Raw genomic sequence first — 19,941 nt, 5'->3', positions numbered from 1 at the left:
TCCTCTCTCATGTGAACTTTTAAGAACTTGAAACTTGTGTGCTGAGTTCTGTTGTACTGCAAGCCCCCCCACCCACCCTCTGATGAAAATACAGACATGGGAACAAATACGATTTCGCCGTATTTAGTACGCATGACTGTCGAGAATACGATCAGTACGGTCAGTGGGAAAAAAATACGACGAGAAAAATTCCTAAACTACTTATCTTCACAAGCCCATCCCGAAGCCGATACAGTATTTTGCCACATACATGATTACAGTTTTTGTCAGTCAACATTGAAAAAAGCATTTGTTTGAAATGTATAGTTTAAAAAGTTTGCGTTTTAATGAAACGGATCCTGTGATTGGTCAGAATGCCCCAACTCATTAAAAATTACCGGTGACTAATTGTCGATAGCCACTCGCTAAAAAATCCATTAACAACCTGCTGGCGAGGCGCATTGATACAGCCTCAACTAGTCTCGGTTAGCTTTGAGGGTCATTTTACAAGTAGAAAATATGAAGACCAACGAAATACCGAGACCATAAGGTATGCGAAGTGATGACGTCGAATACGTGACGTAAGTTGATGCATGAATTCTTCCGGACTACGTCAGTCAATTCCAAAGATCGCTTCTGTGATGAGAAGATTTTGTTTTAGAGTTTGCTGTCCAGAAACCCGTCAAAAAAGAAGGGAAAATGTGTGTGAAAGAAAACAAAACAGGAGCAGAGTGATACGATAGGAATACAGAGACATATTTCTTGGGACTTGACCCTTGCAGGTAGGTGGACTGAAAGTAGTGTGTGAACAGAACAGAACCGATTCTGTCTGTTTACAACCGCATGAAAGCAGGAAAGAGATCGTCGTCAGATTGAATTACTATAACATTAACATGCTTCCATTTGAAACTTCGAGGTCTTCATCGTGGATTGACGCCCTCCCAAAGTCTAATTGAAGCCCTCCGTCGCTTCGCTCTGTCGGGCTTCAATTAGCTTTTGTCGGGCGTCAATCCCCGATGAAGACCTCGAAGTTTCAAATGGAAGCATGTTAATGTGTAATTAACGCTGTGACGAACGTGTGTGAAGCATGTTTTAATCATGGATGTTCAAATGCTGTGTGGAGTACGCTCATTTTTCTGAAAATACACAAAGTTTGTTTAAGAATACTTTAAGTGCAAAACAGGGGTTCCCAGATCTGAAAATATGAAAAAGATGGATCTGAAAAAAAGGGAGAAATCTTTACTGTGATAGGGGGAGGGGGGGGGGGGAGGGCTGTTGAAAGGGAGGTTATATAAATGGAGAAAAGCAAACTAGTTCTATCACGAAAAGTCCAGATCAAAAATACGTGTAATAATAAATAATAATATTAAAGTGTATTTATATTGCGCCTATCCCTTACAAAAAACAAAAATATTTGGCTCTAAGCGCATTACAACATGTGTAGGGACTTGGTACAATCAAGTCTGACAAATACAATAACAATATACAGTCGGTCTCTTAGGTAAAACTGGGAAAAGCAGCTTCGACATTTGAACACTGCTACTAGAAGATCCTCTAACAATGCATACTGCTTTACAATATGCATTTATGTATAAATATAGTCAAAGAACATCGAGTTAATAGGAATTAGAAAAGGTTCTTATAATAAAACTATCTAGCGAACGACGAAGAAGAAGAAGAATAAAACTATCAATGTCGATGTGTAACAAGTCATTCAACGTAAATGGCCAAAGAACAACAACAAAGCAATTATGATAAAACAGTTATACTCAATGGCTAATAACGAGGCAGAACTAAATAGTATCGACACAAGATTAAAACAAAACATATTCCTGGAGACACATTTATACATGTATCAAATAATTAATATACAAAATACAGCCCTCGCACACTCGCACACACATGCCAAGGCACGTGTAGTGTACCACTGAAATGTGTGGTTCCTGTCCTTTTAAAGCTATGGTCCGTTCTATACTGCTAGCATGTGCAGAAGAATAGGGTACAGTGACAGATAAGGGACCCAGTTGTTTACAGGTTGACCCCAAAGCAAATAGTGCAGTGACCTACTCTAGCCGTGACCTTGGCTGGGGTTGAAACTGAAACTGGGTCATAAGGTCATCAGTCCTTTCTTTGCATTTGTTGTTTAACTCAGGAGAAGTTCCCGCAGTGGGGCACTGCGGTTATGAAATTAAAGGCCCCTCCTGTTTTTGGAACCGCATGAGCTTTCTAGTTTGCTGTTAGGTAGATTTTTGGTTCCTCTTTCCTGTCATGCTCTCTTTTTCTTCGTGAATTCTTTTCTTTTTTCTGCCTTCTTGCTCATTCACCTGTATTTTTTCCAAAAATCTCTTCTCTTGCCGCTTGTCTCGCGATTCATGTATAGTTTAATCTGTTAGTGTTCTGATGTAAGTCCAGCAGTAGATAGGTTAAGCCTATTTTAACATACTGGAAACTGGTAATCTTCCAGTAGGTATTAATTTAGTTTTACTAAAGCCTGCTGGGACACAAGTAATGGGTTAGTGCATTTGTAAACAGGAATCGCTTGACAAGTGGCCCCCTTCATCCCCCCCTTCCTCGTCCTGATATGGCTCTGCGTAGTCGGCTGGACGTTAAGCAACAAATAAACAAACAAATCAGGAGAAGTCTCTGGCAAAATAGGTTACAGTTGAACCTGTCTGTAACGACCCCTTAAAGAGGCCAGCCAAAATAGGTTACAGTTGAACCTGTCTGTAACGACCCCTTAAAGAGGCCAACCAAAATAGGTTACAGTTGAACCTGTCTGTAACGACCCCTTAAAGAGGCCAGCCAAAATAGGTTACAGTTGAACCTGTCGGTAACGACCCCTTAAAGAGGCCAGCCAAAATAGGTTACAGTTGAACCTGTCGGTAACGACCCCTTAAAGAGGCCAGCCAAAATGGTTACAGTTGAACCTGTCTGTAACGACCCCTTAAAGAGGCCAGCCAAAATGGTTGTTGTAGACAGGTGGTCGGGGTAAAGAATGGTAATTATATTACAGACAAATAGACAGACACATACAGATATGCAGGCATATGCAGACAGGAAGTACACACACACACACACACACACACACACACACACATACGTTCCTTTCCGCCAAACTGGGTTCCACACATCACACGACGGATAGTGCGTTTGTAGTGCACTTGCACTACAACGGCACTGGGCGCAGTGCCTTTGTAGTGCACTTGCACTACAACGGCACTGAGTGCAGTACTCGCTCCGGGATCGACGAATTTTACACTAAAAAAGGCACAAAATTTGACCTATTTCGTCGCCTATAGAGGACGGAAAGAATGTCATTTTGAAGACTTTTTTATTTTTTTAATTTTTTTTTACGGAAAGAATGTCATTTTGAACATTGTTATGACATTCTTTCCGTCAAAAAAGACGTTTTTTTTATTTTTATTTTTTTTTATTTTCACTCTTTCTCATGCTTAAAAAAAGTGGGTCCCTGATTGAGGAACCGAGTTTTCAAATGAACCCAGTTTTTACTGAGTGTTAACTAGCCGTGAACCGGGTTTGATGGATAGGAACGTACACACACACACACACACACACACACACACACACACACACATACTCTCTCTCTCAAGATCTCTTTCCCCCCTCCCTCCCCATCTCAAACACACATACACATAAACACCGCACACATACACACAATGGTTTAGCATGTACAGTAAAACCTGCGAGCAAAGGACGCTCTTGGGGAGCCTTGCCACTGTCCTTTGTAGCAAGGTGTCCTTTCTTATGAATATGAATGCGCCAACATTTTTTTGGAGAAAAAAAACCCCAACAGTCACTGATTCTTTTTTGCCACAGTGATTATTAAAACTCAAAGTTTTGAAGCCCTCAAGTTTGTTCAAAGAAAAGGAGAGAGAGAGAGAGAGAGAACGAGCGAGAGAGAACGAGCGAGAGAGAGAACGAGCGAGAGAGAGAACGAGCGAGAGAGAGAACGAGCGAGAGAGAGAGAGGTGCAATCGGTTTCTTATCTGAAGCAATGGGCCATTCACTAAGATTCTTTGATCGAGCTGTTCAAAACCACTCGAAGAGTTCTTCGTTCAACTCATCATAGGTTGTTTTTCTTCTCTTAACACATTTTGCCGTCGATCTGGCACCGGAGTCCCACTGACTGAGAATTTGTGTTCGATCAGCTTTTATGTTGGAAATTTGAGTTTTTCCGCAATTCAGCTCATCAGCAACTTTTCGAACGGTCTTTATGACATCGACTCTCTCTTCTAAAGTCAACATTTTTCGTTTTGGCATGATGAGACGAAGACGAAGGATGAGACGAAGATGCATCACAGTACAGAAAGTAGAAACCCGAAATGTTTGTGAGTTCACGGCATCGACCAATGAGCGTGCACCGTACAAAAATCAACTTCTTTCAAGTGCTGTCATTGGCTTACAAAATAAGCTTCTTGCGCGTTCACATCGCCAGCGAGATTGTATTTGCAGAACCCAGATGGCGGACCAGCGTCTGCTAAAAGCTAAAAACTGTCTGCTTCAAGGGTTTGTCCGTTGTTGACAAGTAACGAACCCAATCGGGATCGTGCCTTTGAGGTGTTCGCTCTTTTAAGGTGTTTTTGAGAGTAAAATACATCCGTCCTCACTTGAATTGTCCGTTATGCTAAGGTGTCCGCCGAAATAAGGGTCCGCTAGATGCAGGTTTTACTGTATAGCTATGCACACATTATGATTGGTAGCTGTTACATCAGCACAAGCATACACCATCAGTTCATGAACTTATTATTTTCGGTATCTCACAAAATGAGGTCATGGTTGTGGTGGGAGTTTGTGCAGCTACAGGTATTTATCTGCAGGGGCTCACAAACATGTCGGGTCAAAAGAAAAGGTCACCAGTTAGCTGACCTTTTCAGGGTGTGATAAAAAAAAAACCCACGACTTCTCAAAAACAACCCTGTCAGAATGACCACCCAAAAGTATACTCCACAATTCTGTTTTCCGTGGTTGAGACAGGTTTGATTGTACAGTGGAACCCCCCTCTTAAGAATCCCCCCCCCCCCCCCCCCCGAATTTAAGACTTTCTCCCTTTTAAGACCCTTTTTTTTAACATGTTCTGTGCATAGCCTCTGTAAATTAACCCCCATTTACTAAAGCCCTGTTCCGAACCCCGGCTCAAAAAGACAGCCTTCACCTGCTCACAAGACCAGAGCAGGTTACCATCTTCAGGCTGCGAACAGGGCACAACAGGCTGAACAAACACCTCCACTCAAAGCTGAAAGTTGTGCCGTCCCCGATGTGTCCCTGTGGAGAAGCAGAGCAGGACGCCCACCACATCCTACAAGACTGCGGGAACTTCCAGTTGTTGAGAAGGAAGATGTGGCCGGAGCCGACTCCCATCCAGGATAAGCTGTACGGCCCGGCGGCGTCCCTGCAGATGACCACTACATTTCTCAATTGGACTGGTCTCCACGTGTAGCGACAAGAAGAAGAAGAAGAAGACTCTTCCCTTTTTAAGACCCAATTTTCTCACATTTATTCAGGTCTTAAAAGGGAGTTCCACTGTATTGCACAAAATGCGGTCAGATCATGGGAATCTGTCACACTGGCTCGTTGGTTGTTATTGAAAGAGATGTTTGCCAGCTGTCAACGCAGGGTTCAACAGAGGTCATTTGCATTGCTGTGATCAAGAGATATTTTGTTTTTATCTGTGTACGTGAGCTCATAAAAACGAGATGGCGTCAACAAGGTCGTTTGTAATATAAGCTGTGTCAGCCAGTTTAAAAACGTGTCTTTTAAAAATACTGCAGGATTTTGATTATCATGGTGCAATAGATAAGTACTTTATGTATAACCAGTTGTTTGTGTTTTGTTTTGTTTGTTGCGCTGTTTTGTGTTTGTTGTTTTGGGTCAATTGCTTGGCCTGAACAGCTTATTTGTATTTGAGGCAAGGAAGTCCTGTCTGCTACACTGCAAACACTGTGTCTATCAGACAGCCATGCAAATAAACAGTCCATGTCATACTCATAGCTAACATCATGTGACAAGATACCAGCGACTTAAAAAAAAAATGTTTTAATGATAGCGGACTACCAGCCACCTCCCTCCCCCCACGCATGCTTGAATCAGAAAGCAGTGGAGCAACAACTACGACTAAATGGGCGGTAGACAACACAGGCATTGATCGAAACGACTTAATTCATCCCATATTTGAAAAAGGGAAAGTGGGTCACACGGGTCCACGATCGCTCGGGGGTTGAATAAACCATGAGAGCTGGTGTGTGGTTTACGCATGCTTAATAGCCATTCAAACGAACTGTGTCATTTAATGCTGTAAAATGCTAGTTCAAGAGACCGTGTGTTCCATAAGGTTAGAATTGCTGACTGACTGAACTAATGTTTGAGACGATCGAACATGTGCACATATTCTTGATCTCTTATCCCAAGCTGATGCTCAATTTAGTCCTAATTTCACGCTTGAAAGTTTCTGCAAATCCAATGCTTCGTGGAATGTGTACCACCTGTTGATTGCTGACACCTGTTTGAGCAATTAATGGCACATAGTCCTTCCAGTGAAAACCATTTACTACCCCCTGCGGGTTGGGGGAGTCCCATATTGGTTGGGACGAGAAAGAATTTACCCGATACTCCCCAGCATGTCGTAAGAGGCGACTAACGGATTCTGTTTCTCCTTTTACCCTTGTTAAGTGTTTCTTGTATAGAATGTAGTCAATTTTTGTAAAGATTTTAGTCAAGCAGTATGTAAGAAATGTTAAGTCCTTTGTACTGGAAACTTGCATTCTCCCAGTAAGGTCATATATTGTACTACGTTGCAAGCCCCTGGAGCAATTTTTTGATTAGTGCTTTTGTGAACAAGAAACAATTAAGTGGCTCTATCCCATCCCCCCCCCCCCCCCCCCCCCCTTTCCCCGTCGCGATATAACCTTGAACGGTTGAAAACGATGTTAAACACAAAATAAAGAAAGAAAGACCTTTCTGCCTATACATGTATATCCCGTTCCCAAGCCTACTTCACACTTCATGCTTGACAGCATTCTGCAACCCTGGCTATACTGAACACTGACAAGGTCGCTGCTGTCATTATATGGCCTCATGTGTTAGCTTACACTCATGGCAATATGGCAACTGTTCAGTGTATGGTGGGCAGCCAACAGTCATGGTGACAGCTGCTCATCAGCACCCGTGTGTATTTTACAGAAGAAAAGGCTGTGATGTCAATCCTACGCTGCGCAAAATGCACACCAGACCTCAAGTTTCAGGGTCATGCTTATGAGTGTGTTAAAACAAATGCACACCATCTCATGCTGCTGCTTATGATAGATGCACACCAGATCTCACGTTTCACTCGGTGATGATTTAATGATTGTTTAATGTTTATGAGCATCATTATTTACTGCATTGTTTTAAAGGAACACAACACTTGCAGAACCAGTTAATAACACAGACAGTCATGCATTTCCAGACATGGGTTATTGAGGTGTTTTGATAGACGAATTCCGAACATAACTGTCGGGTAGGTATGTGGTTTGTGAAAGATTGAATACCTTTGCTTTCACGGGGACAACCATTGAGAGAAAAAAAAATCGAGGAAAAAAAATTGAAAGACAATCTGCCTGGTATGACCAATGTTCTCCATAAAACCGTCCCTTCTTTCAGTAAGTTTCCGCCCGCGTGAGTCATTTTTGCAAACAAAGAGTAAGTGTTTTCAAATTATATTAATTCAGTTAAAGGATTAGAATGATCGTTGGTTACTGGCAATACAAAAAATGTATTAAATTTGGTCAGGTTTTTGCTGTGTAAAATTCGTGAAACATACTCCCAGAATGCGCCAGATTGTACAGATTTTAAACTAGATTTCAGAAAAATTCCGGGGAACTTTCCGACCAATTCCCATGCCTGGGTATTCACTCCTTCAAAGCCCATACAAACCCGACAGAGTTATTTCCCTTCAAAGCCCCTACAAACCCGACAGAGTTATTTCCCTTCAAAGCCCATTCAAACCTGACAGAGTTATTTCCCAACATCGTCTAATCTCTGTTCGCCTTGTTCCTGAGCTGCACCCAAGCTTTTCACATGCAAAATGAGTAAACTTTAAGACGTTTTCTCATGATGTATGTTTCTTTTTTTCCACAGTGCGTTAGCAACAACTATGAACCAACAATCCTAGACTCAGGTGATGACTGCCTAGGCGGCGGGAATGAAAAACAGGTTATATTTGTCAAGATGGCACAACGTTACGCTGATGGGGTCTATGTCGACCAAAAGAGTGGGATTCCCTGTAGGTGGAGTTCCTGGAGGGGGATTCCCTGTATACAGGGAATCCCACAGGGTGGAGTTTTTCAATAAAACTTGCAAACCATACTCAAATTTCTAAGAAATATCAAAAAAGATTGAAAAACATCAAATTCTACCGATGTCGCCAAGCATCACGTGACTTTCAGCGATATCAGCGACACGCTACAGGAACTAAATCCTGTGGTATTCCCTGTATACAGGGAATCCCCCTCCAGGAACTCCACCTACAGGGAATCCCACTCTTTTGGTCGACATAGACCCCATCAGCCAAAGTTACACATACGCACACAACATCCATACTCGGTTAGCAACACTGTGAAACTTCTAGTTATAGCCCTACATTTCATGTGTGTTGAACAGATGGGACACCTGGAATGTTACAGCGAGCTGTGTGTGTGTGATGGGTTCCTCATTGGAGAGGTTTTACTCTATGTGCATACAGTGAAACTCATTACAAAGTATTTATTCGTTTATTTTTCGCATGATTTTTTTCTTCTGACTTTTTTAAAACTTTTGCTCGTTTGTTCATTTTATGCGTAGATGTTTTACTTACTCTTTATTCAATTTAGCTTTTTATGCATGTGTTTGCAAATTATTTTTTTTAACCACTTAACAGTTTGGTTCTCTGTTTGTGTTTTAGTCCTGAGACTGTTAATAATTAAGCTCTATCTTAATCGCAGCAATTTTCTTTCCACAGTTGTTGCTGCACGGTGTGGGTTTGTCGACTGGGTCTGACAGCGAGCTTCTGACGCAACTTCTGACCCACCAACCTGAATGCGGGGAACCCAACGGTGCCGACTGGCTGGGCAGGTCAGTTGAATGGACAATTTAGTGGGGAGATAACTCTGTCAGGACCTTTATGTGCTGTGCAAGAAACTGCAGCTAGTTGACACAGATAAATAGACGATTTTCGGCAATAACTCCGTCGAGTTTGTATGGGTTGTGAAAGAGGGAATACCCTTGCTTTTCCTCTGACAAATAGATTCACACGTGCTCCTGTCCTTGTGTTTCCAACACATCCCCCGCTAGTGATTGGACCCTCCAATGTTTGTTGAGAGTAAAAAGCAAGGGAGCTCACTCTTTCACAACCGGTACAAACCCGAGTTACTTTCGGAATTCGTCGATTGCGTCAAGCAATCAAAATCATCGAAGTCGAAAAGGAATTTCGATGTGCATTGTGTGCAGTGTCTGCTTGATAGGACGCCTTTGACGGGCGCAGTGGCGTTGTGGTAAGACATCGGCCTCCTAATTGGGAGGTCTTGAGTTCGAATTCCGGTCGCTGCCGCCTGGTGGGTTAAGAGTGGAGATTTTTCCGATCTCCCAGGTCAACTTACGTGCAGACCTGCTTGTGACTTAACCCCCTTCGTGTGTACACGCAAGCACAAGACCATGAGTGCGCACGGAAAAGATCCTGTAATCCATGTCAGAGTTCGGTGGGTTATAGAAACACGAAAATACCCAGCATGCCTCCCCCGAAATCGGCGTATGCTGCCTAAATGGCGGGCTAAAAGCGGCCATACATGTAAAAACGTGCTAAAAACATGAGTGAACGTGGGAGTCAAAGCCCATGAACAAAGAAGAAGAAGAATAGGACGCCTTTTTCTTTTATATGCATATCAGAGCTTGCGATCACTGCTGCCTAATAACATATGACACTTTTACCTAAATATCACAGAAAAACTGAATTTGGTTGACAGGTTGCAGTATAGAGGTGACAGACATATAATGTAATTAATCACTTAATTAAATTACATATTCTTACTCCAATTCTTATGAATGCAAAGACTTCAGTCTCACATGCTAGATGTCGAAAAAAACCACTCAAATTACCTGCCCTTAGTAGGGTGGTAACCAAGCTAAAAGCGACGCCATAGCCGTTGCTATGGCCTGACCTTGCTCAGTTACCCACAACACCCTGCGCACCACGTGAGCGCCAGCATCCGTAATAATCATTCTCGACTTTCGACAACACACGGTGGACGTGTCGATTTTTGTCACTCACTTTTGGCCTTCGCATGCCGGCTCGTCCGTGAGACTAGCTGGTTCTTGTGGGTCTACCTGTCCATCTACCTTTCGGTGAGATCTTTCCTTTTTCTTTGTTTGATAGCTTTGTGTTGAACAGCCACGCAGAAGTTTTTCGTTCTAAACTTGGCGCGAGACTGGAAGGTGACAAGGCTCTTAGACTGGTTAAGAAAACTAAACCTAAGAGTAAGCCTAAGAACGTTGATTTGCCTATTATGCGGGTCGTAGATCCATCAAACAGCACTTCTTTTGATGTTCCTATCCCTCCGAGGGCGGGTTCAGTTCTTTCACAGCTCGCTTCCCCGGTTCGGGGTAATCAGCCGGGGCCTTCAGCCTTAGGCTCCTTATGAATTGTTGGATCGTCGTCGGTGTCGACTGATGGGGGTGGTGGCCGCGTGGCTATTCTTTCCCCTTTCTCTGCGTAAGAGGAATCAGTCAATGTCCTCCTTTTGGGGGGGACTTAACGATGATTTGTGTCTTTATTCTCAGCTGTTTCAGGCGCGATCGGCGGTTCCCGCCCTCTCGTTCGTCAGCTTCGCACTGTGGTCTAGTGCAAATGGCCTGTTCGGTTCAGCCTGTATTTTGCCTCTGGTGGCTCTGGGCTGTTCACGAGCACCCTCTCCTTTTAGGAGGGGGGGCCTGCTCCCCGCCTGCGTCTAACCACTCTGATTACCTCCGGTACTTCTCAGTGGTTACGCAGCCCCCCGCCAATGGGGGGGGATAGGGGGGGCGCTCCTGCTTCGCACCGTGGTCTGGTGCAAATGGCCAGTTCGGTTCAGTCCTTTCTGCCTCTGGTAGACTGGGTTGTTCGCGAGCACTCTCTCCGTAGGGAGAGGGGGCCTGCTCCCCGCCTGCTTTGGCCGCTCGGCTTGCTTTCAGCACAGCTGGGTCGGTCATGCAGCCCCCTTACCGTGAGGAAGGGGGAGTGGGGGGGCACGGTGAGTCACGGCCTGGGCTTGTTCCCACTCTGCCTCTTTGCGGGCAGGGGGCTGTGTTAGCTTCCCACCCTTTCCCGCCCTCCGGGCGCGTTCGGGTGGGGTTGGTATCAGTGACTCACCCTTTCCCGCCCACCGGGCAGTATCGGGTGGGGGGGCTGGTGCAGCGTTCCACCCTTTCCCTCCCTCTGGGTTGGATTGGGTGGGCGCTGTTGGACTGTCTTCACAGTCTGTGCCTCTATTGTCCTGGCCCGACAATCGTTCTCCTCCCCTATCGGGGTGGGTGGGCGGTGGGCTATAGGACTACGGCAGGTGGATGGGTGGGGGTCGGCCGTTTTTTGGTTCGTCTCTCTCCGTCGCTCTTACTGCTGTGACGAGCCACCCCCCTCCCCATCTGGGGCATGGCGTGGCTCAGGCCTTTCTACACAGTGGGGGTGCTATGTACGGCCTTTCCAGGCTATGTTACATACTCCTTCTCTGCTCCATTTGGGGCAGGTGGCTGTGTTAGCTGCCCGCGCTTGTCGCGCGTAGCGGTCAGGGAACAATGAGCTTGACTCTCCTTTGTTCCCTGCAGGGTGTCTCGCACAGCGGTCGGGGAACAATGAGCTTTGCTCCGCTTTGTTCTCTGCACGGTGCTGTGCCGGCTGTCTACCCCTCTATCCCCTTGGGGATGTGAGCGGTTGCTCTGGCAGGCGGAGACAGAACATACTCTTTCTCTCCAGTCTCCCATTCTTTGTGTTCACAATGGTTTGTGGGGACTTGGACTACAGTATCGCCTGGCCAGTGGTCATTGTCCTTTGCCCGCATAGGTCACCCCCCCCCCCCCCCCTCCTAGGGGTGGGTGAGTGATAGGGCTACTTGACTTCGGCAGGTGGACGAGTGAGGATCGGCCGTTTACGGCTGTTTCTCTAGTTCCGTCTTTCCCCCCCTCTAGGGGTTACGGCTTTGCTGGACCACCCCCCTCCCCATTTGGGGTGAGTTGTGGTTCAAACCAGGTAGTCTGGTTCTTAGCACTGGGATGCTTCTCTCGCACAGCGGGTGGGCTAAGGCGCGCCGGGCTCAGCTTTGTCTCCTTCTCGGCAGGGAGCTGTGCCAGTTACCAACCCCTCTTCCCCCCACCTCTTGTTCAGGTGGGCAGTTTGGGTTGGCAGTCAGAGACTGATCACGCTTTTCATTCTCTCTCTTGGCGGTGTTATCGGCAGGAGTGTTTAGTGCGCGACCTCCCCTGTCTCCCCTCCTTTTGTGTTTTTACACAACTTCTGGTTGGGATTCGGACTCCTGGTTTGAGGAGGGGGAGTGTGTAGGGCGGCCTACTGGTTGTGGGCTTCCCATACAAAAAGCGGCTGCTGTTGCGGCTTACTTTTTCCCGGAGAGGTTGGGGGTGTCTCTCTTCCTTCCTCTTCCGGGATGACTGTGGGTTTACACAGGCTTTCTCGCAATTGTTTCATTTGCTGAGTCTCCGGTGATTGCCTACCACATGCCACAGTTTTTGGCTTGATCCGCACCTTAGGGTAGTGCTGCTTCATACGCAGGGTACTGCTGGCTTCGGGGTTTCAGGCTGCTTCGTCCTCACTTTTAGTGCGGAAGAAGATAGCAGGGAATTTTCAGGCTCAGGGTCTGATCCGGACTTTTTTATTGCCAGGGGCTAGTTTCCTGGCTTCGCTTACAGACCACAGGGAACGTGGGGTTTCATGATGTTACTCCTCCCTCTCCTCTCTGGAGGAGCTGGGATGGAATGTTTTAGAGTTTTCTGCTTTGGCTGAGACTCTCTTCTGTGCTCTCTTATAGGCAATCTTATCCTCCCTGAACTCTCTTTTGGGTTAGGGAGGATGCCTTGGATAAGGCCTTAGCCAGGCTGCTGGCAGCTTGGGCTAGGGTCGTCACCGAGCGGAGGAGTTCGTCGGTGATGTTCTAGGCCCACACTGTTTTTACTGGGTGTGATCTCCTTCTTTTACAAGGGGTTTGATTTCACGCCGGGTACAGGAAGCAAGGGTCAGGCTTTTTCTGGGGTTGTTAAAACCTACTCAGAAGCTGGAATTTTTCCCTTCCTTATTGGACCACTGGCAGCGCGTTGATGCGCTCCCGGTTACAAGGTGGGTGTTTTGGCCAGTGTCTCCTCCCTCTCCGCGGGAGGTGGGTCGGCATGGGCTAGAACTATCAGCTTTGGCTGAGATTTGGCTCTGTGCTCTCACATGAGCTTTCCTTTTGCGTTTCTGCACACAGGAAAGGGCTTGGTTTCTGGAGGGTATTGGTCTCTGGACTATCTCGGGGGCTGGTTGGGCTTTTTCAAGGTCAATCAGCTTGTCAGCTGCACTTTCATTTGGTGTGGAACCAGGCTTTTTGCCTGGTGCTCTCAGTAACCAGGCAAAATTCCGAGCTGTCCTTATCCCAGGTTTTACCTGGTCATGCTGTTCGACTTTGTCTCTTGGAAGGTTTGTCCTTCACACAAGAGAGAATAGGGAGGCTTTTAGCTCTTTTCACTGCCAGACTGGCACGAGAGCAGGCCTCTGCGAGGTCTTTAGATTGGATCTTCGGTCGGACGGTAACGATGGCTATGCTGGCCCTCTAGTCTTTCCTCAAGTTTTTTGGGGGGCTGGGCCTCACAGGTCTGGGACATGAGGGTCCTCCTCCAGAGCGGGTTCCTCCACGCGAGAAGGTGGCTGGAATCCTTTTGGATCGCTCAGGGCGTGCTCCCTAGCTTTGTTTCCCCCCGGACTTAGACCGCTTTATGGATGCGTTTTCGTCTGGATGGGGCCTGCATTGACAATTGCAGTCTTGAGGCTGTGATGTAGACGTGACTCCTTGGGCTTCTCTTTTGCCTGGGGTTAAGAGCAGTTGCTCTCAGTCTACTAGCCTTTCTTTTTGGCTATTTACAGGCATGTCCTGTTGCATTCGGTCAATTCTTCTGTTGCTTCTTATGTGAACTAGCTGGAAGGAGCAAGTTCTCACTCCCTGTCAGACAGAGTATAAGGGATTCTGATTGGGTTTGCACACTAAATCATTTTCTCAGGGGAATATCTCCCCGGCCGGCTCTGCTATCTGGCCGACTCGCTCAACAGGTCCTCTCAGGGCTTGCACAGGGGTTGGGCCATCTGTTTACGGGTCTGGAGGTGTGCTGTTTGTGTTTTAGATCATGGGTTTTGACTCTGGTCTTTGGGCATGAAGCATATAGTTCCTCCACTTTATCTGTGTATGCTCCTTTTTGGCCTCCTTGGCCAATTGGGGTATAGAGAGGGGGTGCAACTCCTTAGCGCCCCTCTCTCAAGCCAGGTGGTTTTTCACCTCTGTTTCTTTTTGGCTTTGGGCAGCTTGGCCTCTTCTTTGAGGTTCCAGCGTCTCGGCTATCTCAGCTATTTTGAAACAAATAGGCCTCTCTTCTGTTGTTCATGGCGCGCTTGTGGGCATGATCAAAGGACCTTGTTTTAAGAGGTTTAGAGGCTTCCCCTTGTTTAACGCATAGGACTTTGTTCTACTTACTCTGGGCCTCAGCCCCGTAGGGCAGTGAGGCGCCTGCGTTTTTGGGGTTTACCAGAGGAGGAGCCTTAGGGCTTTTAGTTCCGTTGGTTCATGGTTTTTGGCCAGTTTTTGGGGTATCAGAAACCTGGTCAATCTCCTCTGGTGTTTTATTCCCTCCTCTCGGGAGGATTCTCGCTCTGGGCGATTCGGATTTTCTAACTGTCTGGTTAGACTTTTTAAATCCCTTTTTGACTTTACAGTCATTTGGAACAACGAGCTTTACCTCAGGTTCTTGTCTCTTTACACTGTGGGTGAAAGAGGCTTCTTTTATTTGTCTCTCTAGAGGCTTTGCTACTTTCATAGGACAGTCCTATGAGTGGTGCTTTTTGAACAAGGTGGGGGGGGGGGGGGGGGGGGGGGCGGCGTTCAGTCCTCCCTCTATTCCTTTTCAGGTGTTAGGGAGTCCAGAGTCTGGTGTTCTTTTCTGGCTGGTGGTGTTAATCTCTCCTATGCGAAGTTTGCCAACAGCTCAGGAACAGACTTTGGGCTTCCTTTATTGCCGTGTTGCGTTCTGGTCGCCTAGGCGAAGTTTTGCAAACGGCTTACTGGAGATCAGACGATGTGTTCATCAGTTTCTATCTTCGGGATATCTCCTGCATGCGGCTAGACGGCTCCAGTGCTTTGCCGGCTTTAGTTGCTGCAGGGCAGGTCCTTACAAGGACATAAGTAGGTTCCCTCCACCTTTAGGAGGAATCTGCATTCATAAGAATTGGAGTAAGAATATGTAATTTAATGGAAAATTTTTAAGTAAATTTTCATTTGATTAATATACTTACCCATTAAATTACATATCTTACCCAACTCACATATAGCAATTAACCCTAGTTCAGTGCTGGTTACGCTGTACGCGTCCCCTTGGTAACCAAGGGAGACCACTCTAAAAAAGAGAGTGACCTATCCCATAATGCCAGACTAACTACTAGCCTGACTTCCGTATGCGCGCGCATACACCACCATCTTATCATTCCAAAACTCAGCGTCAGACTGGCTGGTCGCTTTTACGTACGCTCTGGCTGTTGTTCAGCCGATGTTGCTTGGTCTGTGGGACCGGGTTTCTTCTCCTTGGTATTCTTTCGTCGTCTTACCTTGCTACTGTATTGAGGTGAGATCGTTCTTTGTCTTGTACTTGTATTAAGGCGTTGTTTGGCCATTTTGGACTTGTGAAATTTTTCGAAAATTTTTTCTGAAATTTTTTGACCAAGTCTGTCTTGCTATGGCTGATACCGTTTGGTTGGGGCAGAGTTCTAAGCAGGTTCTGCTGAGTCCTCTCCTCCGAAAAGACGCCTAGATAATCTGAACAAACCGTCGGCGGTGTTTGAACTTGACTCAGGCTAATGTGTTGATGTTTTGCTAGACATGCCGTATGCCGCCATTTTGTCGGCGGCCATTTTGCCGGAGTAGCCTTTGGTTATGGCCGCTCATGTTGCTGAGCCGGCTAAAGCGGTTTCTGCTCCTGCTGTTTTCTGGGCTGGCGGCCGCGGTCGTGGCTTCGCTTTTGCTTGCACTTTGTTCACAGGTATCTTCACTGGCGGAAGAATTTTCGTCTACGCGAGCTGAACTCCGGGCACTCCCTCCCGGGGTGACAGGATCGTCATCTTTGGCCAAGTTTGTGATCTCGCTCCTTAGTGTGGCCACATCGGGCATGCGAGATTTGGTTGTGGTGTTACCACCACGAGTTCTTTTTAGCAGTGAAGTACCTTCCGGAGAGGCTCTTTGGCTTGGCAGACTCTCTAAGTCAGTTTGCCGAGTAGGTCCACACGGTTTGGACTCTATCTCTCTATGCGCTTCTACTCCTTCTGGTGGTGTTGGAGGTGCCGCTGATAGAAGTTTTTTGCCTCATGGTACTATCACCTTCTGCTAAATGTTCGTCTCCCTGTTCCCGGTTTATACTCTCGATTTTACTGTGTGCGGCTTGTGGGTCGCACACTATGGGCCCATTCTCATTGGTTGACAGCCCTTAAGGCCTTTAGGGCTGTCGGGAGGGCGCCGTTGTTTACACTTGAGCCACACGGGTGTCTACTGTTCGGGAGTCATGGAGACGCTCAGGGGCTTCTGCCTCAACTCCGGATTGGGTCTAGAGATCCCATAGGGGTCAGCGTCTTAGTTTTCATGTCACATTGACTGGCTTGAAGCAAAGGACGTAATATTAACGGAAAGAACTCCACTTCTCTCCGTTCTTTGCAGGTGGCGAACCTCCTATTTTGGCTTTCCGAATTTTCTCCCATGTCTCTGTTGTGAGACGTTGCGCGATATCAGTTGCACTGAACTGGCCAGGCTGGGAAATTTTTTTCTCGTGGGCTCTTTTGTAGCCAGCGTGACTAGGGAAGCCTCCCTTTTGGTTGGCTGAAAGCAAATCTCCAGTCCCGACTTGAGATTGGCTCCTAGTTTTGGAGCTTTTGAGATTGGTTTGTTGAATCCCTGGCAAATTAGCCTTACTAATCTTAACACGGGAAGCGGTCATACTTACTCTGGTAACTTCCGAGGGAAGTGGGAGTAAGTTCGTTTTTCTATCGGGTTTTGCTATAGACTTTTCTTTGGAGAAAGACTGATCTATAGTGCTTAGGTTTTGTTCGAATTTCGGACGAGTATTCAGAAACCTGAGGAACCAGCTCTGATAATACAATTCAATCCTTTTTGCTTTATTTCGGCTCTGCTAGAGCCCTATTAGCCTTTTGAACTTTTCAAGTTGAATATTTTTCTTACTCGCTCTGATTCGTTTAGATCATCAGAACAAGGGTTTTTATTTATTTCCATCAACTCTCGTGGAGGCATTGACTTGGTGAAGTCAGCCTTAGCTAGATGGTCTGCCACGTTGATTAGGCATGCCTACAGTGGTGGCAAGTAAAAGGGGGGAGGGGGGGGGCAATCAGTCGTCCTTCTTCAGGCAGCACGGACTCAAGAAGTCAGAGTGTGGGCCTCTTCTTTACCTGTTCTCAAGTCTGAGATACTTACATAAGTCATTAACGCAGCTCATTGAACGTGCGAGAATTTAGGCATGAGTTTCTATGGCGGGATATTTTAGGTACCCGCTATTATAGTACACGTTTACTAGACATCAGGAAATGCCTTTTAAAATGTTTACCTACGGGACGTATCTGGTGCCCGGCAGTTCAGATCTTTCGGTCTGCCAGCCATTGTTGCTGTAGGCTAGATACTGGCAAGATGTTGGCTTGGTTCAGGAGGCCAGAATCTTTTAGGATATCACTTAACACAGCAAGGTGTAAGGATATTGTGAAATTAATTTGAACCAAGGTGTTTCTCCAGTTTGTTCAGACAGGTTTTTTACCTGCTGATAAACATAGTCTGGGGTTGTTAGGGCAGTTTTGCCTCTCTCTGTAGCTGGGACGTATGAGGCAAGGGCATGGGCCTCCTCTTTGACAGTCCTCCGGTCGGGTCATTTAGGCTGAAGACTGGGGTAGGCTTACTGGCGGTCTGAGGTGGTTTTTTAGAAACTTCTTCCTCAGAGGTGTCTTGAGACGGGGCGACAGTTCCGCGCTATCTGTTATGGTAGCCGCGGGACAGGTCCTAATATCATAATTCCACGAGATTCCCACTCTGCTTGGCCCTTTTTGGTGGCTGCAGGGCGGTTTCTTGTGGATTGATTTGGCGAGTACCCTCCTCCTATGATAGCAATCTGCTATATGTGAGTTGGGTAAGATATGTAATTTAATCAAAAATTTTAGTAATAAATTTTCATTTGATTAATATACTTACCCAACTCACATCGTTTATTCCCTCCCGCCTCCCCGCTGTGGTGGTATGGGGGTCTAAAAAAGAAGTGAGTTGGGCTTCGTTTTGGAATGATAAGATGGTGGTGTATGCGCGCGCATACGGAAGTCAGGCTAGTAGTTAGTCTGGCATTATGGGATAGGTCACTCTCTTTTTTAGAGTGGTCTCCCTTGGTTACCAAGGGGACGCGTACAGCGTAACCAGCACTGAACTAGGGTTAATTGCTATATGTGAGTTGGGTAAGTATATTAATCAAATGAAAATTTATTACTAAAATTTTTGAATTCTTATAGTTAATACCCTCCCATCCATCCCCGCTGTCTTATGTCCTTGGGGTGTTTTAATAGTCTCGAATGATTATTACGGATGCTGGCGCTCACGTGGTGCGCAGGGTGTTGTGGGTAACTGAGCAAGGTCAGGCCATAGCAACGGCTATGGCGTCGCTTTTAGCTTGGTTACCACCCTACTAAGGGCAGGTAATTTGAGTGTTTTTTTTTCGACATCTAGCATGTGAGACTGAAGTCTTTGCATTCATAAGAATTGGGTAAGTATATTAATCAAATGAAAATTTACTTAAAAATTTTCCATTAATTAGTTTAATGATTGATTTATTGACTGACTGACTGAGTAATTGATGGATTGATTAACTAACTGGTTGGTTGCAGAAACAAGAACATTTATATGATGGACTGGACAGTGATCTCATAATTGAATGATTGATTGACTGACTGGGTTGACTCCAGAATCAAGAATATGACGGACAAGACAGTGATTTCATAATTGAATGATTGATTGACTGACTGGGTTGACTCCAGAATAGAGAATATGACGGACAAGACAGTGATTTCATAATTGACTGATTGATTGACTGACTGGGTTGACTCCAGAATCAAGAATATGACGGACAAGACAGTGATTTCATAATTGAATGATTGATTGACTGACTGGGTTGACTCCAGAATAGAGAATATGACGGACAAGACAGTGATTTCATAATTGAATGATTGACTGACTGGGTTGACTCCAGAATAGAGAATATGACGGACAAGACAGTGATTTCATAATTGAATGATTGATTGACTGACTGGGTTGACTCCAGAATCAAGAATATGACGGACAAGACAGTGATTTCATAATTGAATGATTGATTGACTGACTGGGTTGACTCCAGAATCAAGAATATGACGGACAAGACAGTGATTTCATAATTGACTGATTGATTGACTGACTGGGTTGACTCCAGAATCAAGAATATGACGGACAAGACAGTGATTTCATAATTGACTGATTGATTGACTGACTGGGTTGACTCCAGAATCAAGAATATGACGGACAAGACAGTGATTTCATAATTGAATGATTAATAGATTGGTTGACTGACAGATTGATTGAATGACTGGTTGATTGACTGACTGGTTGATTGACTGACTGGTTGATTGACTGACTGGTTGATTGACTGACTGGT

The 19,941-nt window shown here is 45.8% G+C and overlaps 1 protein-coding gene across 6 annotated transcripts in view; it reads left to right on the top strand.

The window, feature by feature from the left end:
* LOC138968664 (amidophosphoribosyltransferase-like) overlaps positions 1-19,941 on the top strand; it is a 50,480-nt gene that overhangs the window by 9,343 nt on the left and 21,196 nt on the right. For 5 of the 6 annotated variants that reach the window (XM_070341259.1, XM_070341261.1, XM_070341262.1 and 2 more), the window contains 2 exons: positions 8,113-8,187; positions 8,972-9,084. In XM_070341259.1, coding sequence (XP_070197360.1) covers positions 8,113-8,187; positions 8,972-9,084 — 188 coding nt within the window. The remainder of the gene's footprint in view (positions 1-8,112; positions 8,188-8,971; positions 9,085-19,941) is intronic. The other variant, XM_070341263.1, reaches the window with a different exon arrangement.

The sequence above is a fragment of the Littorina saxatilis genome, linkage group LG6 (genome assembly GCF_037325665.1).
Source record: "Littorina saxatilis isolate snail1 linkage group LG6, US_GU_Lsax_2.0, whole genome shotgun sequence".
NCBI lineage: Eukaryota > Metazoa > Mollusca > Gastropoda > Littorinimorpha > Littorinidae > Littorina > Littorina saxatilis.
This window is presented reverse-complemented; position numbering and strand designations above follow the sequence as displayed.